The 22,309-nt window shown below is 39.0% G+C and overlaps 1 protein-coding gene across 4 annotated transcripts in view; it reads right to left on the bottom strand.

The window, feature by feature from the left end:
- Window positions 1-251: 251 nt before the first annotated feature.
- The window catches only part of LOC121293544 (endonuclease V-like), a 76,060-nt gene continuing 54,002 nt past the window's right edge, over window positions 252-22,309 (bottom strand). For 2 of the 4 annotated variants that reach the window (XM_041216569.1, XM_041216570.1), the window contains exons 8-9: window positions 14,023-14,111; window positions 252-1,195 (exon numbers count right to left, since the gene is read on the bottom strand). In XM_041216569.1, the coding sequence (XP_041072503.1) occupies window positions 14,061-14,111 (51 nt within the window). In that variant the 3' untranslated portion in view covers window positions 252-1,195; window positions 14,023-14,060. Of the gene's footprint in view, window positions 1,196-11,051; window positions 11,218-12,326; window positions 12,444-14,022; window positions 14,112-22,309 lie in introns of those variants that run through there. The other 2 variants (XR_005946550.1, XR_005946551.1) reach the window with 2 other exon arrangements.

The raw sequence follows: 22,309 nt of genomic DNA, 5'->3' as shown, positions 1-22,309 counted from the left end.
AAAAAGTTAGAATGCAGGTACAGCAAGTGATTAGGAAGGCAAATGGAATGTTGTTGTTTATTGCAAGAGAAATTGAATATAAAAATGGGCAAGTGTTGCTACAGTTGTACAGGGCGTTGGTGAGACCACATCTGGAGTAGTGTGTGCAGTTTTGGTCTCCTTACTTAAGAAAGGATATCACTGCATTAGAAGCAATTCAGAGAAGCTTCACTTGACTGATTCCTGGGATGAAGGGACTATCTTATGAGGAAAGGTTGGGGTCGTATCCATTAGAGTTTAGAAGAATGAGAGGTGACCTTATTGAAACATATAAGATTCTGAGGGGCCTTGACAGGTTGTAGAGAGGATGTTTCTCCTTGTGAGAGAGACTAGAGCCTGGGGAGATGGTTTAAAAAAAGGACCTGAGATGAGGAGAAAGTTTTTCTCTCAGAGGATCGTTAGTCTGCGGAATTTTCTTCCCTGAGAGCAGTGGAGGGAGGGTCATCAAAAATTTTTAAAACTGAGTTAGATAAGACTCCTGATTGGCAAGGGAATCAAAGGTTCTAGGGAGTAGACAGGAGAGTAGAGTTGAAGCCACAATCAAATCAGCATTGATCTTATCAAATGCTGGAGCAGGCTCGAGGAGCCTATATGTTTGTAATTAACTGCAACTATCTAGTTATGATCCCATTCCCAGCTCTTCCCCATTCCCTCCTTACTAGAGTCATTTCCAAAGTTATTTCCCTTGTTTTAAGCCGTTAATACAGCAATCCATTTGGCACATTGAAAAGTAGCAGCCTTGAGTATCCACCCACATTCAGATATACACACAGGGTGATCTTATTAAAAATATACATCAATTTAGTGTATTAAAACATGTAACTCTGAAAATATCACCAAATTGTACTAAAAATAAAATGAGGGATACAAAATAAATCAAAAAATATTGGCTAGTTGGGGCCAGGCTTGGTTCTGAATTCCTGTTGATTGTAGGATACCATTAATATTGAGGTAGGTGAGGAGTTCCCTAGCTTTGAAGTCCTGATCAGAAATAGAATCACAAACTACAACTCCTCACCCGGGTGGATTCTGAGCCCAGCTGGCTCGTTTATGTAAAAACCATGAGATTTCGCTACTGATGGTTATGTTTCTCTGGAATGTCCTTACTTTCTCCTGGAGGTAGTGCTGGCAGACTTTTGGGAGCAAGTACTCTGCACTGGAAAAACAGTGAAGAACACAAGCAAATATGTTAATCACCTGATAGTGTATCAGTTTACTCAATGGTTGGTAGAATGACTAACAAATGCTGAACTGAGCCATACACTCAGGCTGGATCTCACATCTGTGCTAGTTTAGCTAATTTAACTAAATTGGTAGTCTGTAATTGGCCTAATACATGGAAACGACAGTCATGGCCCACACTGTACACTATTCATTAATTCTTCTTGGAAAGTGCATGTGAATAACAGAGGAGGGCAGGATTAAGGTTGGCTGTGATGCCCTCCAAACAGCACTCATGCAGAACAGCCAGTTTCTAGGTCCTTATCCAAATGTTCATGTGCAAGCTTGACTGTTAACTGCACAATTTCAGGTGAAGAAAGAATAGATGAGGAAGATAAAAACAAAAAAACTGCGGATGCTGAAAATCCAAAACAAAAACAGAATTACCTGGAAAGACTCAGCAGGTCTGGCAGCATCAGCGGAGAAGAAAAGAGTTGATGTTTCGAGTCCTCATGACCCTTCGGCAGAACTTGCGTTCGAGTCCAAAGATGAGGAAGGATGTTAATTGGATCCAGATGGTGAAGTATGGAACTAGACACAAATCCTTTTCTTGATAATCAGTTGATTTACAGAATACAGCCTTACAAATGTCTGCCTTCTGCCTATTACCCAGTGTCCCTCTTTATATGTTCTTTTAATTATCAGCAAAATAAACTAATCAACAAATAAACTAATGAATACATTAACAGCCCCTTAAAGGGGCATTGTAACAAAAAGACAAAACTATAAAGGAAACTTACTAAATTGAGTTACAATAATGTTCCTGAGGAGTGTTCTAGATACTTTATTAAACAATGACCTTCACCTGTGTATCTTAATATAATTAACATACAATTAACAGAGAATACGTTATCTGTTAATTGTTTATCTATATAATTCAACAACAACTTATATTTGTTTTATATAGTCTACTCCTGATAACTCCATGTGGTTTCTCTCACTAAAAAAGTCACATAAGTCACATAAATATCGCAACAAAGTAGGGATTTGGTGGTGACTTTGCATTTAAAATGGACTTACACTGGATATTCCAGAATATACTGTTAAATAATGAGCTGAATAAGCTTCAGCAGGATTACCACATTTGACATTAACATTTCTTACATGTGTTATTAGTGATCACGGCTGTCACTCCCTTTGTACTTTCCAGAGTTTGATACTTTGGCAATGTGGTAAATCTGTGGCAGTTATGACAGTACTGACATCCACTCCAACAATAGCAAACAAAACTGTCAGAACAAAGCTGCACTTTAAACAAGTCTTAGTGAATCCTGCAATAATGAGGCCTGCAAACAAATTCCTGAAATCTTAACAATGGCAAGTCTCAGTTTGAAATGTCAGAATCACAGTGAGTGCCTGAGAGAAAGAACGGCATTGTGATGAATCCCTGTGAGAAACGTCTGCAGAGGTAAATGACAATTACCGTTTCTGTCTATTACAGAAGAGACAAGCAAAAGCTCATCTTGCAGGAAAATTCTGCAAACGTTTTTGAATAGATCTGTGTACTAATAAAGTCAGAGAATTTTTTGAAGGGAATTGTCTTCATGCAACAGTGTTTGGCAAACTTCATTTGTTTCCAAATGCAAAACACGATGGTATAAATTATATCGGCACACATCAAAATACCGAAAATGACACACTGATCTTCTTTAGCGGCAAAGAAAAGCCATCATTAAAAGATAGGGACAATTTTAATCAATGGACAATTTCCTACAATTACCCATCCTCTTTCAATGGTGATGACTCTTGCTGGTTTATCTTTCAATGGCTGGCACCTATCCTCTGATATCCCCCACCACTGCTGCCTTTACGTGTAAGCCCAAATCTTGAGTGTCTGCAGGCTGTTCAACTGAGGCCAAGCCTGGCTCTCACCTCATCCAACGTCCACAATGGGAGTAACTTTCATCTAAGCAATGGCATTATTGAATTGGCTGCCCATTATAGTCTGCCCAATATCCCCTTCCAAGTCTTGAATGTACAGCAAAATCGGGCATGGTGTATACAATTCAATATTGCCCATTTACACCATTGCGCAATGTTAAAATGAACCCCTGCATTCTCACAGACATTACTGATGTGCAGTCAGGACCTATAACTGATTTTTTTCCTCTCCCTATCTCAGAGGTGCCAGGACCACTTGTAGCAGCGAGAGGAGATCAGCTAACTCAGCACAGACCAGGGTCCTTCTTGATTTGTGTGGCATCAACCTAGATTAAGCAACAAAATTCCCAACTGAGCCACTGAAGAAACTCAGAGTATTTTTTTTAAGTTGGATGGGGATAAGAGAACAAAAGTGAAAGTTAATTAGAACCTTTCTTAAAGCACGGCGATAGTTCAATACAAGTTGAGTTCATTACCAGAGCAGCTCTGTTCCCCTCTTCCAAACTCTCCTAACACCTTAGGACCTCTCTTACTGATTAGATGGCATTGGTAAGCAGAATTTAAAAAAAAGTTAATTAATAAAATCTACATTTTGGCCTCTGTCCTATACTGTGGTCGTAATTGAGCACATTTAGGTAAAGACAATAAGCTCTAATTTTAAAAGTTTTATTATTTTTTAAAAATTTAACCAAGTCCTTATGGTACCAAACTCTAGATTATGTTTGGTTCAGCCAATATCCTTTGCAGTCGGTGACAGATGATGATCAGAGGACACTCTGCTGCCCTTGTTTTCCTGCATTCTCTCTGCAATGCTGTCAGGAGCACCAATCTAATTCTGCAGCTTTCATGCCCGTTCAGTGTCCCTACCATGCCTCAAAATTTGAAAATGTTAATGAAGTTATTCAGGATATATTAATGGTAAATGCTTAAATATGTAATAGTTTCATTCTAACACCTCTCTGATCTGACTTTTAGAATCAGAACTGTATTGTTTTAAACTATTTTTTTCCCCTTATTACTATGAATTAACTGCAATTCTAAATAGGATTCCTGTTTTGTTTCCCAAAAGAACTCTGGAGGACTAGTGGGAAACATAAACCAGGACAGTTGCCAGTCAGGGGCTAGTTGCAAGGAACACTGGGGACTGCCGTGATTCCTGCATGGAGTGAACACAACATTAGAACATGGGAAATAGGAGGAGTACGTCTTATACCCGTCGAGTCTAAGATCATGACTGAACTTCTACCTCAAGCACACTTTCCCATCTTATTCTCATATCCCTTGATTCTGTTAGTGCCCAAAAATCTATCAACCTCAGTAGTGAATATGCTCAATGATTGAGCGTTCACAGCCCTCTGGGGTAGAGAGTTCCTCAGAGTCAACCCTCTGTGAGTGAAGAGTTTTTCCTCAGCTCAATCCTGTATGCCCAACCCCTTATTCTGAGGCTGTGACTGCCGAGTTCTCCACTCTCCAGCCAGGAAAGTAGCCTCTCAGCATTTATCCGGCCAAGCCCTTGAAGAATTTTACATTCAATGAGATCATCTCACATTTTCCTCTCATTATACAGTGATTCTATCCTCCACCCAATACTTGAACGTGGCCACTTTTCAATATCAGGCTCTGATCAGGACTGGAAACCTGAATCTCAGCCCCCTCAATCCGCCAGTGACAACAGAAAGGAAAATTTTAGGATTCATTGTCTTTTTTGAAAAGTGTCCAGCAAATTATTTCTTCCCCTGTCATTTTAAAATGTTAAGACACGATGGCCCAAAGAGCATCGCAAGTGTATCAAAGAAAATTAACTACATGCAGCTCTTATTCTATTCCTCCATTCTATATAAGGGAATGATAATCTTACTAATATGGGTCAAATGCTTTCTTCTGTGTTATAACTATTCTATGGTTCTATATGTTGCTTTGACTTTTTTTTTAATAGCTCTGTTGGAGATTCACTTGGAGACTGTTGGGTGGTGTCTCCCTTTTTGCTGCACTGCTCCAGTTACCTTAACTGTGGGGAACCTCCTTCATGTGCCCCAGAGTGCCTGCAACACAGTTAACATTCTCCAGGTTGCAGAGTGGTTCCCTTAGTGCTTTTAATTTGCAATCTTCCTCCCGTCACACTCTACCGGAGCTGCTCTGGAATGCTCTCCTGTTAAGAGACACCTTCAATTTATTTGACAATTCATTTAAGTGAACGTCAAAGATACATCTGGTAATTGTATTTTCATGTGTAATAAGGGGTAGTGTTGTGAACAAAAAATGCACAGTTCGTGTATTTTTCATTGCTTTCAAAGAATGGCATAAAGTTCTGAAGTGATAAAAGAAATGCATAATTGGTTCATCAGCAAAGAAAAACTTCAGAAAACAGGTTAATATTTCAGTAGGCCCTTCAGCAGGATCTAATTCTAACCTATCTTTTCTCTTTCAGGAACTGATTGATTGCCCTAGTGTGAGTTTCCATCATTTTCTGGTTTATTTCACCCTCTCGCTTTTAAGCATTTGAGGCTTTTCCTTTTAACTTTGAACGGGCTACCGCTCAGGATTATTCCCTTTCGCCGAATGAAAAAAGCCTAGTCTTCTTCAGAACATACAACAATATTATCACATTCTTCAGTCGATAGCTTGACACCAATAACCTCACAAATCTGAATCCTATTTTCCTAACCATTCTCTAGATGGGTGCCACCTCTTGGTTAAACGTGATTTTACATTATAAAATAATAATGAGGTTGTCTGGTCCCAATGCATGAGTACCCATAATCATCAGTGAAAGCACTAGCAGATCGGCTCATATGATTAAGCATAATTGTAAATTTTCAGTGCAATAAAACTAACAAGTGAGAACACACTACTCTGACATAGTTGCTGTAAAACATTTAAGTGTAAGCTTTGAATATTGCACTTATCTTAAGCTGTATTTCATCACACACTAAACCTTGTGTCTGCTATGCAGTATTTATGGATCACTTCAATGTCATTTCCACCAGAATATTAACGAGATCTAGTGCATTCATCTCAGGTTTGCTTTAAAAGCCGGTGTAGCGAATGGAGCATGCACATAAACAGAAATGTGCCAAATTGGAATTTTGTATCTTTATTACGTTCTGAAATATTGCTCTCTGAAGAATCAAGCATTGTGTTGTTTTGTGCATTCAGCAAATTTTTAGAAAGCAATACTTCTGTAATCATAAGGGATGAGACTGAAAAGCTGTGAACAGTGCTCTCAGTATTCCTATTTATTGCTTAAACACAATAATGATGGATTGAAATGGATTTCTGGTTTGTGGCTGCAAAAAACATAATAAAGAAAATGCGCTGTATACTAAAAATTAAAGGATAAGGAAAGCCTAGGGGGAGTACTTTCAGTACAAAGTACTCCTACATCTGTATAATTCACAAATAAAATTGAGGAATATGTTTTCTGCCCATGGAGTCCTGACATTTCTGATTTTCCATGCCGAGCTGAGTTAATAGGGATGGTTTTAAGTGCATCCAGGAACAGCTCTGCTTCTTTAAATGGAAATTAGCATAGTGCACTGGGAGGAAATGTCTGAGCCAAGAAACGTTAATGTTAGCCGGGTACTACAGTCAATAGGCTATCTGGATGTAAAGTTTTCTTATTATGGTCTCCTCTCCCCTACTTCTAATCAGTACAAAGGCCTGATATTCCAGTCTCATTTGCACTAAGTTTCTGATGCACTCTCCCTCTTTCCTCACAGGGTAGTGGTTTATGATTCAGTGATTAAACAGATTTGAATGGGTTAGTAAAGTGTTAGGATCCAATGTTAATAAATTACAATTGATTCCCCACAAAGAGAGTGATCCATGTGAGCGTGTGTTAGAGAGTGTGAGCTAGAGAGGGCGAAAGCAAGAATTTAGGGCTGTCATGCCACAGCACTTACTCTTTAACTTGCACTCTTGACTAGCAAGGTTGCACCCCTGAAATTTAGTGAGGTGATTCTAACTTCTACTCCTTCTGGGACGGAGATGAGGCATCCCAGGAGCAGAGGGGTTGTAAATTGGTGTAGAATCTGTTGGGTTTTCTCCCTTTCTTGGGTTGCGTGGCAGGTTCCAGTGGAGGGCAGAGATGCTTCCTTGGCCCACTCCTTCTCTTCTAACATCAGTTCTGGAGGCATGTCTGGGGAGGATCCTAGGTTCCCCTCAAAATCCAGCCAGACATTTTATCGATGTGATCTGGATGAAGGAGGGATGTGTCCCATTGTGGGTCCCACTAAGAATCCAAAGTGTTCAATTGTGATTTGATCATAGAATCATTCAGCACACAAGGGGGCCAATCGGCCCATTGTACCTGTGCTAGCTGTGGATGAACTATCTCATTAGTCCCAACCTCCTGCTTTCTCACTGTAGCTCTGAAAATTTTGCCTTTTCAAATATTTATCCAATTCCCTTTTGACAGATAATATTGAATCTGCCTTCACCACCCTTTCAGGTAGTAATTCAAAGATCATAATACATTGCATAAAAAAATCCCTTGTTATCTCCTTTTTGGTTCTGTTGACAAGGAAGCAGCAGCTAAAAGGTGAATGAGGAGACAGGACCTCTGGCCACATTTGTTTCACTCTCAGCAGAGAGGCAAGGAGCCACATCGTATTCAAGGCAAATCTTTGAGTGCCCTTGGAACACTGGTATAAGTATGGGTCTCCACCCTAATACTTAAGCAATCCTAAGCCTGGGATGTGGTCATGCCAGAAACAAGGCATAGGGTGGAAGTTCCACAATGCTACACTTTCAGGGGTGTAAAGACAGCAATGTAATTTCAAACCCCATCTTTGAAAAAGTAATAACAATAGTGGTATAAAGATGCTTCAAGGAAGCTTGATTTTCCCTTTGGTGTCAAACATGTCCTTTGCCCTCAAGGACAGTTAATTTCCTGAGAATGTCAAGTCTATCCAAGGACTGGATAACTGTCTGTACATCTCATTCAGGATACAAGAAAAAAATTGTTGTTGACAGATAATCTCTCTTTGATTCTAACCTGCTGCTTTTCCATCTCTATACAACCGATATTATAACTCTCCAGACTTGCTCTTTGCAACTCTGGTAGATCTTGTTCCTTCGTCAAAGTTTCTTGGTTTTAAAAACTCATGGAAAGAATATAGAAATGGTGAGCAGCTATACATGCACATCTGATGGCCAGACACTGCTGGTGTGTACATGAGGGTGGGTCAAAATAGTATTAAGAGCTACAACATTCATGTTCTGTAGTTCTACTGCCAAAATCTTCTATTTTGGGGAGGTACATGTGTCGTAAAAATTTAACCCAACATTCAGTTGCTACAAAAATTCTGATAGTTGATTTCAAATTATTTGTAAAATTATACAATTATCCTTCAAACAACTGAGTCAATGGCAGTGGAACTATGCATCAGAAGCTGCCAGTAAGCTTATAGGGCAGTTTGGTGCTCCCTTCAACTAAACTGTAATTTTAACTACCACTGTTTCTGACAGTTTCCAATATTGACTGAGACAACAGATATTATGACATTAATATTTAAATAACATTTCATTATGTTGGGCAAATGATTTTTTTCTGTCATAAATATTCACTACCTTCAAATCCATAATCAATCCTTCTATATTATTGATACCTACAGGCTGGCACAAGCTTTAATATTATGTATGTTAACACAGGCTCCCAGCCTACAAAACTGCAAAGTCAGATTTTAGTCTTGTTAACATTATCGTAATCCTTATGTGTTGGAATCTGTGGTTTCAAATCTTGAATTTTTTTTTGAGATGGACTTCAAGTGAAAAGGAACACAGAGAAAGGAAACGGACTCTCCCGTTTCTAAGGAAACGAAAACTGAAACTGCGATTGGAAACCAAAATTTCTAGGGAAACTGAACCTGTTTGAAAGAATATACAAGGATTCGGATCAATCCAAGCTCAGTAGAAGCTGGTGACTAGTGGCTAGCTAAAGTTGATGAGTTAGGCAGGCTGAAGAAGACAGAGAAAGGATCCAGAAGCTGAGATTAAGCAAATACATAGTTGTTGCTGTCGTGTCTATTACTTTAAGACAACATTGGTGGATCTACGCCAATCAGACTGAGTTGAGGAGCTTCTGCAGACTTGTGGCATTTTTGGTGAAGACTGTGCACATGGAACTCAGCTTAATTGTGCGCTGCTGTCGACTGGGGTATCAGGTTAAATCCTAGAAGGAGAGGAGCTGAAATTCTTCGTGAGGAAGACAGCAAGTTTTGAAGCACTTTGTGACTGAAATTGGTGATCCATATGCTGAATGGACTGCTAAGCCAATTTGTAAGACTTGTCTTAGTTGTATCTGTCATTTAATGTGTAATTTCTAGTTTATGATTGACCGCAATTTGCCTGTTAATTCATGTTTAACTTAGCTTCATTCTGAGTTTTAGTATATAAGTGGTTATCTCAGATATTATTTAGTGTTTGTTTTGTTTGGCTCTTGTATAGTAAAAATGCTTCTGTTTAAACCATAGAATCTTGTGGCTTCATTCCTTTGGTAAATAACAGATTTTGGATCTCACTTTTTTTTAAGACATGTTATTGGTTTTGTCTGAGATCATAGCACTTACTACTAAATTTCAAAATGCTGACAACCCAAGTGCCATCAGAGTGGTAGCCCCTTTCTCATTTGCAATCTCCAAGCTCTTATTTATTTACTTAATATAGCAATATGTTTTTCTTCTGCTGGATCAGGATTAGATTAAAGTAGTTTTTTTTAATACAATTGAATAGAATTAATTAAATAGAATTAATTGCAAAGTTTAAATATTTTCAAGCAATAGGGAGATGGCGATGTAATAATAATGTTACTGGACTAGTAATCCAAAAGCCAAGGCTAATGCTGTAAGGACACAGGTTTAAATCCCACCACATCAGCTGATGAAATTTGGGTTCAGTTAATAAATCCGGAATATAAAGCTATTCTCAGTAATGATGACCATGATAGCTGTCATCGATTGTTGTAAAAACCCATCTGGCTCACTAATGCCCTTTGGGGAAGGAAATCTGCTATTCTTACCTGGTCTGGTCTACATTTGACTCCAGATCAAAAGTAAAACTGTCCCCTAAATGGGCTAGCAAGTCACTCAGTTCAAGGGCAATTTGGGATGGGTAATCAATGTTGGCCTTGCCAAATCCCTTTGAAACAATAAAGAAGAAAAATGTAAACCTCAAAAGTACACTGAAAAACTTTTTCATACAGTTTAATGGAATTGGAGGACAAAGGAAGGAGTTGATTTGAACTTACTGTAACAGGAGGTAATCAGTATGCATACAACATCAAATTATTATAACTCTAGATGATCGCTGTCTTGCACAAAGGGGCTTGAGAGCAGATGAAGCAGGGTTGGGGAAAATTGGACTGGGGAACAAAGATGTATTTTAGTCTCCTATTTTAACGTGTTCTGTTCCTATTTTTATATATTCGTTTGGTTTGTTTATTTTAAATTTAGAGGTAAGTAGCAAAGTTAAATTGGAATTAAGCAGGCAGGTAGAGTTTGTTGAAGCATTGGAGGGCCTCTGCGTACAAGCTGAGGCGTTGGAGATGCAGAAGTGAGGCACTGCACCACCACTGGTGGCAGGAGGGCTTAAATCATTGTAATGAGGTTAAACAGGTAATTTCTCTAATAAATAATGCAGGAATCTATTATAGAGAACATGTGGCAAAAACATGGCTGGAAGAAGTAAAGCTTTGTAGACAAGTGGCTCTTGTTTTTAATATATTCATAGATGATGTAAAACAAATTTCCCACATCTCTGATATATGGGAACATCCTGACCACTCTTCAGTAACACACGCATAAGCGTTTGTTTCAAGTGCGTGATGTGTGATCATATGTGACACTGATGTCACCAGTTGATACAACTCTTGGGGAAGAAACTTTACAGGTGACCCCCAGTTCTGTACTCACCAGATGTTATTGGACAATCATCAGGAGCAGAAACCCTGGCTGATATTTTTCCTCTTCCTTAGGCAAGGGACGCTGAGGTCAACTGCTCCCGGCTGAGATAACATAACACCGCATAACTCAATAGTGCATGACATAATGCATTTATCCATTGAACCAATTTGGAAAGCTGCATAATTGATTTTTAAAAGAACATCAAAACAATGTTTAGTGGGAACTTCCTCAGGAAATGTTCTTTAAGGCAAACGATGGTAAGGACTGCCAGCCTGGTGATTGGCATGCACATATCACATTATAACATCAATGTACATTAATAACCCTTTAGAGTACTGCACAAAGTCAATTCTGTACAATATCCATAAACTATAAAAGATGAGAACTTTTCAATTTATTTTGAGAATGCAATTGATAACACATTCCAAACTTTTCCTGTATAATATTCTTTAATATAATTCAAAGAATTTTTTATTTGATAAGCTCTGAAGGAAACCCAATTTGTATGCTTCAAATGCAAAGAAATTCAATATATTCTTATTACACGTTCCTTCCATCAGTACTAGCCTATATTAGATTCCAACAGTAGAACCAGAATTTAAGCTGCACTGTCATCTATTTATGTTCTCTGTGCAATCAATGCAGTCTTATAGAATCATAGCACAGGAGGAGGCTATTTGGCCCATCATGTCCATGCCAGCTCTTTAAAAGAGCTATCTAAACGGTCCGAATTCCCTATTCTTATAGCTATGCTACAGTCTGTGTTAGCAATCAAAAGGTTGAAGAAAATTTTAAAAATGCAAAAAAATTACTGAATGTATTAAATGATAAAATTCCAAGTAGAAGTTCACTGAAAGTGAAGGTAGAATAAACACTAAACACGCAACCAAACACAATGGTCATCTAGTTGGGTTGTAGGATAATTTTCCAATTATTGAAGTCAATATATGAATGCTTAATGTAATAATTCTATATTCCTGCGTGGGATGCTTTACACAGGCATTAACCCATTTATTTAAAGTGGGTTAATGCCTCATAAAAATAGCTCATACAGATATGTGCTATGAGCAGTTAAGCACTGTGCGTGAACTTTACCGATTAGAGATTCTACACAACTCAAAACAACGCTTCATATTAAGCTAGCATAAATGCCTGATAACAAATCGCAAGCACAGTGGATTGCAGTCACTGTTGTCCTGTAAGAAAATGCAACAGTTGATCTGCTCATGTGCATGAGGAACCACTCTGTCACAGGCTCCCTGATGAACATTAGCCTATACTTACAGGAATTCCTCAGGCAAATCAAGGTAAGTGCACTTCTGCTGGTATAAGTAGTTGAGAGAGCAACAGAGTAGGTGCAGTCTTGTCTTGTGCAAGTCTCCCTTTTCCTTGGAGAGATTTCTTTCAAAGTGGTTAAACGTAAACAAAATATTTAAAAGAAATATGGAAAAGAAAATAAATACAAGCAATAACATAATAAATATAAGCTGATGAGAGTGGAAAAAAAATGGTGAGAGAAGAGGACAGTAATACGAACTGCCAAAAATAAATTCTAGGTATACACATCATGAACACAGACTTAGGGAGCAAAGGCACTTAAAAAGTGGTAAGATTTGTGTTAGACACGGTTGGGGGTAGAACTTTTAAATAATTTCTCATCAGTGTTCAGAAGATAACTTTATGTGCTTCTAACAGAATTTCTAACTTAACTAGCTTAGTAGTGGAAGCGAAGCTATAAAAGGAATGGAGATATTGAAGACGATGGAACACCAGGTCTGGTTGACAAAGAGAATCCCCTGAGTTAAAAATGAATTAGAAGGTGCAAATTGAAGCTAGTAAACCTTACTCTGATTTTGACAAAAGGCTAAAGAAATGGCTGCAGCAATATAGTCCAGCTAAACCTCTCAGTCATAACATATAAATTAAGTGGACTTCTCTGAAGATATCATAATGTTAGGCAATAGCGAAATAAACTTGATTTTATTTGATACAATTCTTTGCAAGGCGCTTAGAGAAATGCCACTGTGTAATACTTGAATTAGAAAGGGAAATTAACCAGGTAATTACAACTGCTCATCATGGGAATGCAGAGACCAGAGGAGCTCCACGGTGATCAATCTTTGGATCTTTGCTGTTCCCAGTCTTCTCAAATTCCCCCAATAACAGAGTTTGTAAACAATATCTGACTTTGATGATTATGTTATATTGTGTGGGAAGACAAAATGTATAATTGTAGTATACAAGAGAATTCTCTAATGAGTTCTTAAACAGCCCCTGATCTGAGAGATAATTGATTATGTACTAAATGCAGTATTTGGAATGCATACGCCATCAAAATCTTTTATTTTAAATGAGCTTCAACTGGTGTCCGTTATAATACCCACAGTGCCTGTTATGTGTAAAGGTTGTGCCATGATAGGAGTTTTTAATATTTTGGTGTCACCTCTTGCCTGTCACAGATTCAGCCAACTTTTAACTCTGGCCCACAGTACTTTGATCCCTCCTTGTACCTGCTGACTCTGTTGCCCAAGGCCCTAAATTGCTTAGCTTTATTTATGTTTAAAAAAAACTTGCAGGATGATTTAAATTTTTTTTAAAGTACAAATTATTTATTATCTTATGGAATGACCTCCATCCCCCTACCCTCACCCTTTTATTGATCTCCTGCCTTCTCACCCTCCTTAGCATGAAGTGAGGATTTGAAAACAAAATTGCGTTAACGTGAAATGTATAGTGTAAACAGCCGATTAAACTATGTTTTCTTTGGCTGTGACTGAGTTGCTTAGAACTTAAGTACTTGAACTAATTGTGCTAATTCATCCTACTTTTTCTGTTGCTTGCATCATAATCCAATGCTTTCTGCTGCACTACACATGGTTACCTCAGTTGCCTACCTAATACAATTACTGCAGTCCATTCTGGGACCAGATTTCAGTTTCAATCTTACTGGCTACTTATCACGTTTTCTAGTCGGACCTACCTTGTGAGATTAACTTGAGACCGCTATTTCCTCAAACTTCAAGATGTGTTGACCCTTCCCCGAATATATTCTCTGGACTTTATGTCAGCCTGAAATGTGAACAAGAAAAATATTTACACCAGAATTTCCAGGATCAGCTCATTTACTTTTCTGTGAGAAAATTATTTGCGTAAAACACGTGTAAAATGGGAGGAATCTGCTGGGGTGCATATGAATTAGAATTCAGTCTTTAAAAATCTATTCCAGGCTGGAGATTACAGAAATAGTCCAGGGAGCATCAGGCAAGGATGTCTCACAATTACTTTTGAGCCACTTCACAAAAATGTCCAATACAGAACAACCTGGAAGACGCAGCCTATGAAGGGACAAGTGTATAACATGGAGGCACAAAGAAGAGATTTTGCAGAGTCTGATCTGCAAACCCTTCTGGATGAAACACAACCTATGGGAAACTGTGTGGCTGTGACAGAAAACCTACCTACAGAAGACAGAGAGTTGGGATTAATGGATCTTTCTCAGGTTGGAAAGATGTAACTAGTGGAGTGCCACAAGGATCAGTCATAGGGCCTCAATTATTTATTATCTATATTAATGACTTGGAGGAGGAGGCAGAGTGTAATGTATTCAAATTTGCTGACGATACAAAACTAGGTGGGAGGGCATGTTGTGATGAGGACATAAGGAACCTGCAAGGGGATACAGACAGGTTGAGCGTGTGGACAAAAACTTGGTGGATAGAGTTTAATATAGGAAAGTGTGAGGTCTTGCAATTTGGTAGGAAGAATCAAAAGGCAGACTACTATCTAAATGGAGAGAGACTCCAAAGAAGTGCAGCACAGAGGGATCTGGGTGTTCTTGCGCATGACACACAAAAATTTAGCATGCAGGTGCAGCAAGTAATTAAGAAGGCAATTGGAATTTTGGCCCGAATTGCTAGGGGGTTGGAGTTTAAAAATAGGGAAACCTTGTTACAACTGTACAGGGTGATGGTGAGGCCGCACCTGGAGTACTGTGTACAGTTTTGGTCCCCATATTTAAGAAAGGATAAACTGGCATTGGAGGCAGTTCAAAAGAGATTCACTAGGCTGATCTCTGGGATGAAAGGTTTGACTTATCAAGAACGGCCAAACAGGTAGGCCTTCATTCATTAGAGTTTAGAAGAATGAGGGGTGATCTTATTGAAATGTACAAGTTTCTGAGGAGGCTTCACAGGGTAGATGTTGAGAAAATGTTTCCACTAAAGGGGGAATCTCGAACTATAGTTACAGAATAAGGGGACAATCATTTAAAACTGAGATGCAAAGTAATTTCTTCTCTCAGAGGGTAGCGAATGTCTGGAATTCTCTAACACAGAGAGTTGTGGAGGATAGATCACTGAAAATATTTAAAAAGGAGGTAGATAGAATTTTGAAATATCGGGGAGTTGAGGGTCAAGAGGGGCTGGCACGAAAGAGGAGTTGAGGCCTGGGGAAAATTAGCCATAACCTTATTGAATGGCGGGGCAGGCTTGAGGGGCCAAATGGCCTACTCCTGCTCCTATTTCTTATGTTCTTACCAAAAAAGGGCACTTGGGTCATGTCAAATTAGGTTGCATTGGCACTGACTACCAACTTCCTCACCAGACTGCAGAGCAATGCCAGAAAAAAGTTTAATAACCTGATCAGGGCAGACAAGCCTAACAACATCCTGCAACAGAATATCTGGGCCATCGAAACCCAGAAGTCAACTCTGCTCACTGCCCTTTGACTGTACTGAAATGATAAGTCATTGAAAAGAGATGACAGGACAGTGGTTCATTAGATTTGAAAATACATACAGCATATGATGTGACTTTTTTAACATTAAAACTTAAATTTAAACTTTAAAACTTGAAAGTTCAAAAAGCTTGCTATTCATTGGTTAGTTATAATATAGCTGCTGTATGTTGCCTGTGGTGTAATACTCCCTGTTCCAAGTGAGCTCCCAAGCACTCTTATTATGCCAGATCTGTAAAGTGATGCTTCAAGGCTTGCGGCAGAGACAACCTCAAACACAATACCTGCAAACACAAGACCTGGACTGTAACGATGGCATAATGGGGCTAAAATGTTTCGAAGCAGGTTATCTTGGTTTCTTAACAGACTTAGGACTGGTGTAGGTTGTTCAAAGGTGTCACTAAGCAAATGGTGATATACAACCAGCCTGACAACTTGTGAATGTGGAACTGAGCCACAGACTATGTAACATTTCCTGCAATGCCTATCGCTAGAGGAACCCTGCACTGTTGCAGATCTTGCCGAATTCAACAACAAGGCGCAAAAATGTGTCTAGTTCTGGCTGGGCCATGTATAGACTGTCCGTGGACACAATAAAAAAAAACAAATCTTGGTTTCCACGTTTACTGTTAAATACAACAAATAACCTCTTTGGTAAGATTCATAAACATTGTATTTCACATTTCAGAGTGCAAGACAGAAAGAAATGAAAGACTCAGTCACTGTAGAAAAATTATTTATTCAAATTTTTGGTACACAGTGATCCAATCAAATGTAATCTTCTTATCTGGCTACAATAACTTCACTTTAATTACTCTGAGTCCCACTGACATGCCAAGTTGACTGAATTAATTAACTTATAAGCTTACAAAAACACAGCTTATGGCTATTTTGCTCCGTTTGCTTTGTAGACAGCCAATCCATTTCCTTTCTAATTTTAGTGAAAAAGCAGACCTAAGTATAATGTGGGAGAATGCTGGTAGAAAGCCCTAATAAGCTACTTGGCTGTTTAGTGCACTCTGACCATTCAGATCCCTCCAAGTAGAGATTAATGAACGTGTGTAAAAAGTGAAACAAAGATCTAATTTGCTTGCAGAAACCATTATTGATAAAGATATTCCTGTTAGATGAATTTGTGCATCATTTCACAGCTTTGCCGCCAAGCAAAAAGGCTAGTCCCCATTGGGTCTGCTGCCAGTGGCTTGAGCTAACAGTATTACCGCAACATTGAGAGAAGTGAATAATGCATAGTGCACAAAGATGCTCAAGGTCACCAGACTGGCCAGGCCTCAAATGTATTACATGATCCATGAAGAATTGTTGGGACAATTCATCATCTGAAATTCACTACCAGTTGCAATAAATATCAAGACTTCCTTCAATTAATGCCAGGCCCTAAGGGACCATCTCACAGGGAGCCACATTGCTTGCGTTTTTGTCAGGTGATGATTCCCTTTCTTCCCATCCAAAGAATTACAGATTGCAAGCCAATGGAAGTGAGTCAATGCAATTGAATTCTGTAGTGGTCATAGTGTGCCTGTTTCATGCATGTTTCTAAAGTGCTTGCCTCTTGTCCTTTGTGAACATCTCTGGCTTGTTGTACATGTGGCATTCTACCTTGTACTCCCCTAGTTCAAGGAACAGCATTAGAAGCAGGAGTGCTTCTACATGTACATGGCAAATCCACATTAGTACCAGGAGTATCCTTTGCTGGAATTTCTGTGGGATCAGTTTGGTATGAAGTGGTGCTTAATGTCACTTGTGCGCAAAGCTATGTTGTGACACAGAACGTTCACTGACATCAGAACAAACCAGCTGCTTCTATGCCACACCATACATTCCAATGCTGCAGGGAATCGACTCGTCATTCCCCCTGATTTGGGTCAATGTAGAATAGTGAACATCTATGACATCCTAGACTCCCTCACTCATGGCTGTGTGTCATGGACTACGTATGTTGAAGTTGAAATTTCACCTTTAAGTTTGAACTTCAACAAATATGAGAGCCTTTCCTAATGTCTTGACATTCAGTAAAATGCAAAATTGTGTTTACGCATCAATCCAAAGAGGTTATCGATTACATTTAAAAGAATATATATCAATCGAACTGCCGGTTGGCAGAAATGGTCGATCTTAAGTATATATCTGAAAAAAGACTTCCATCAAATTGTGAAATGTTTTTCTTCAGTGAGGAATTGGCTACTTATAACAGCTTCAATAAAAAAGTCATTTTCTATAGGTTCCAGTTTGACTGCAAACTTCCTAAAATGCTGCTAAAAGTGACAACACACCACATAGGAAAGCTCTGAGTGGCAGCAGTATTTAATAATTGATTACTGTGACTTTTCAAATTTGACAGGTGTGATAGAGATTGTGATGAGCAAAGGAACTTTTCCTCAATACACTTTTATGTTGCTGTCCACAGTCTAATGTAGAGAATTTATATCAGACGTGTTGTGGCAAAACTGTGAATATGGAAACTTGATGGCTATTTGCGCCCCTTTATAAATTAGAATGTGAATCAGATATAATGTGATAAGCTAACTGCACTGATGTGATTGATGTTATTCAGTAATATATTAGAGTATATATATCAAGGGCCATTAACAAATCATAATGTATAAACTACGTTACTTACAAAGAGCAACAATGAGAAAATGACAGTGGGTGGAATTTCCTGTTTATTTGCACTCAGATCTGGCGTAAGTGCACAAGATCATAATGCACAAGACGTGCATTATGCACGTAATCACACTATCCCGAATTTCCTCACTCCTATATGCTTGTCTGGTGATCCTGGTGCCTGGAGGCATTTTGACTCATTATAATGGCTCCAAACTCCCAGGCTAAAGAGTCTTACATGTGAATTATCTGTAATTACACTGGTTCAAAACAAGTGCAAATGACATCCAGAATTCTAAGCACAGCAGAAAACAAGGCATCTTGCGATGTTTTATTCTGATTTATTTTTTAAGTTCTTCCTCACTGAGACCTGCTTTGTGCTTTTTATTGGTTTCTTTGAATGCATTTTATTGCTGAGAAGAGAAATATCTCTGAAGCTTTTCGTCTTGCAGTCATCAGGACAAACGCAAGAATGCCGAATTTCAAAGGTATGCTATTTCCCAAAGCTGCTAGTACCAAAGTGTCCAATTGGCTTTGTATAAATTCCATCCCTTAACCCATCTCCATTATTTTGGTGTGTTTGGATGCATTTCACCTAGGACAGTTTAATAGTTTTGTTAATGAATATACAGCATAGTTACCAATGCTATAATTTCTCAGGTCAGCAAATAAAGGATTAGGATAATAAATACATAGCATATGAACTAAAACAAATCAGAAAACAATGATGTCCCAGAGAAAAAAAAATTTTTTTTAAAACCACAGTCTTGTTTTCTACATAAATTGTATCAGAGCCACTCTTTAATGAAGGTATCATCACTGGTCAACGACATGCACAGGGTATGCTGGCTGTCAATTCCAGTGTGCAACTGTTTGCAACAAAGGAGAGGGAACAAAATTAAATTTAAAGTACAAACTCAGTGTATATATTAAAATATACAATGTATGTTTAGCAAGGGAAATTGAATGGTTCTCACAACTGAGTTCCTATCTGCATCCAAGGGGAGTAAGTTCCACATCTCCTACATATTTAAAAGATAGTTAGATCTATAAGGCTCTGCATTTAGTAATACTTCAGTGCTAATTTTATATATGGAAAAGTATGAAAAAGTACTCATTGATTCGATGATTTCTAAAAAGAGCTTTTCTTTTTATTATGTATGTAGCCTCAGACAGGTAATAAACAATCTACTTTTTTTTTACTGGAACGATAGGTTCTTATAATATTCTTTAAAATGAGTAGTAGATATATATCTAAAAGAAGATTTTCCCCATTTCTCTATTGCAGGTATTGGCTCTTGCAGAGGTACAGAGTCATGGGTGCCAGCAGCCCTCCGATCCATGACCCAAATGGCTCTCTCTCATTGTTAGCCATCAAAGGGATGATTTTAACTTTGCCCATCTGGGCGAACCAGGTAGATGTGCAGTTAAAGTGGCTCATGTAACTTATCCATACTGATCTCGCTGCCTTACTGCAAGTTGCAATCAGAAACCTGCACTTGTGAGCAGACGACAGAGGCACCACTGGGCAAAATAGAGGGCTCCTTTCTTAAATATGCAGAATGGCCTCCTGTGAGGTTATTTTAACCAGAGGCCTGGGTGGGGAAGCAGCTGTGGCTTCCCAACAGGCTAACCTGGTGGCAAGAGCAGCTGAGCTAGAAAAAAGCCCCAAAAACGTGGATTTTATTTAAGTTTCCTGACAGGCCAGGGGGAGCAGCGGTTTTCCCTGTCTCAGACACCTCTACCCCTCTCCCATCTGCAAAGGGCCTCCTTACCCCACGCCCCCACCTTCCCAACACTTACCCGAGTGCCAGGGACCACTCATTTGGGTCCCTAACAGTGGCTTCCTGCTAACAGGGGTGTTCGGTTTCTGGCCAGGTTTACAAAGGAAACCAATAGGCCCATGAGGATAAGGCCCAGCAATTAAAATCCCCTGATTTCATACTGTGCAAGCTTGCACAGTTTGCAGTCACTTGGGTCCCCACCTGCACAACTCCCACCCCCAATTAATATCAGGCCCTTAAGTGTCAGCAAGCTATTAAATCATGGGGGGCATCATGGCTGATCCCGATCCTGTCCTCATCTAATGTGCTCCCCACTTTCCAGCAATATTCGCTGGAGAGCCATAAGTGGCTGATTTCCGTCCTGCCTATATCAAGGCCATTGAGGCCACCATAGTATCGTTACCACCACTTCAGTAGATAGCAGCTAATTCAACAGAGGCCAGGATTTAACTGAAGACCTTTCTGGCCTTTACAGCTCGTCAGTGCACTTACCAAGGAAACCATCTGGGCAGGCAAATGTAATTTTAAACCTTTGATAACACAGCTATTGACATTTCAGTTGATAGCAATATCTTCACAGATTCACATGCAATATGATACAACTTAATAGAGGTCAGAAACAGGAATGTCAATCCAGTTCATGTGCAATCTTACGTTTTGGTATATTTCAGACCAAAGAATGGATCAAACAAGGAGTTCAAAGGGCTTCTTATGATTTGTGGCACAGAGAGATTATCCTATCCTCAGAATTGTGAGCAGCGCAATGAAATTCACAGGAGGTAGCAGGAGTGAAAGGCTGGTTTTTCCGAAGGATATCAACACCATAATGAAAGACTTAAAATACATTGTGTAATTCCTGACTGGATTAGCTTTTGGCTTGCAATGTATCATATGTACCTTACATCGAGTACTGGTACAGTTTGTCCTTTTATAAATATAACCTATTCAGAAACTTAAAAATCTGTCTTCTTGAAATCCAAATAACTTGGGTTTACTTGGACAAAGTGAATCACTCCATTCCTCACGGTGTTCATGACAATCATTAACTAAATTTTGACCATCGGGGGTGGGGGTTCTACCCAACAGGATCTCAAGAGCATTAAACTCACAATAACCTGGTCAAATTGTGGGAAATGGGTCAATAGCCAGCTTACATTAAGCTGAAGCCAAATCCATACAGATCCCACTTCTGTAGTACAGCGTTTACATTTGGCATTTGCTGGGTTAAAGGAGTACTGTGAGGAACCTCACTACAAACTCACTGACGTCACAAATACATAGAAAGCTAGTCCCACCAGGGCACGAGCATCACTGCATTTCATGTATTATTCAGGAGAAGCTGAAAAACATACAGCTCAAGAAATTACTAGTGTTTCAGAGGATGAGTGATAAAAATAAAAACAACTGGGTATAATGTAAAGTGATTCATTAAACTCTGCCCAGTAGATTTGCATGTGAAGATGGGTGTCACACACACTCATTTTATTCACTGGAGTCATTAACAAAGAAAATAATCAGTGAAATGTCTTAAGCTAACCCGGTTACAGTGGTTTCTGTCACCACTGCACAGCAATGGTATACAAATCGGTTTTGTTGAGTTTCCAGTAAGGACAAAGGCTGCCACTAAATATCCAAATGTGCCACAGCACAGTTACTGGCCACCTCTAAATTGGAATGAATTAAGTCTTTTTTTGGTTCCTCTCACCTTCCCTTACAAATTGTAATATTTTCTGATTGAGCAGGGAAATAACCTACTTCGGAACCACACTAATGTTTCTGGTCCATTGTGTATAGAGGCACACAACAGATAAGCATTTCCTTCTGCCTCTCATTACCTTCTCTCTCTCCCTTTTTAAAAAAACATGTTATCTCCTCCAGACTGTTCATTTAAGATTAAGAATTGCATGGAGAAGCAAATCCACAGTTTATGTCTTTTGAGCATAGCCCTCCTCTAACATCAAGATGCTGATCTACTGGTTTACCTGGGGGCAATCTTTGAAAGAGAACATTTTGCTTAGCAGCTTGGACTGTGACATGCAGGCCTGTAATATCCTGATGTGTGCCTAATAATGCACCTTACACAAATGACACAAACAGTAAGTAAAAGCAGCAGGCATGAGTGCGCCA

This window comes from Carcharodon carcharias, chromosome 22, assembly GCF_017639515.1.
Source record: "Carcharodon carcharias isolate sCarCar2 chromosome 22, sCarCar2.pri, whole genome shotgun sequence".
Lineage (NCBI taxonomy): Eukaryota > Metazoa > Chordata > Chondrichthyes > Lamniformes > Lamnidae > Carcharodon > Carcharodon carcharias.
The sequence above is the reverse complement of the archived record's forward strand: the minus strand, read 5'-3'. Positions and strand labels throughout refer to the sequence as shown.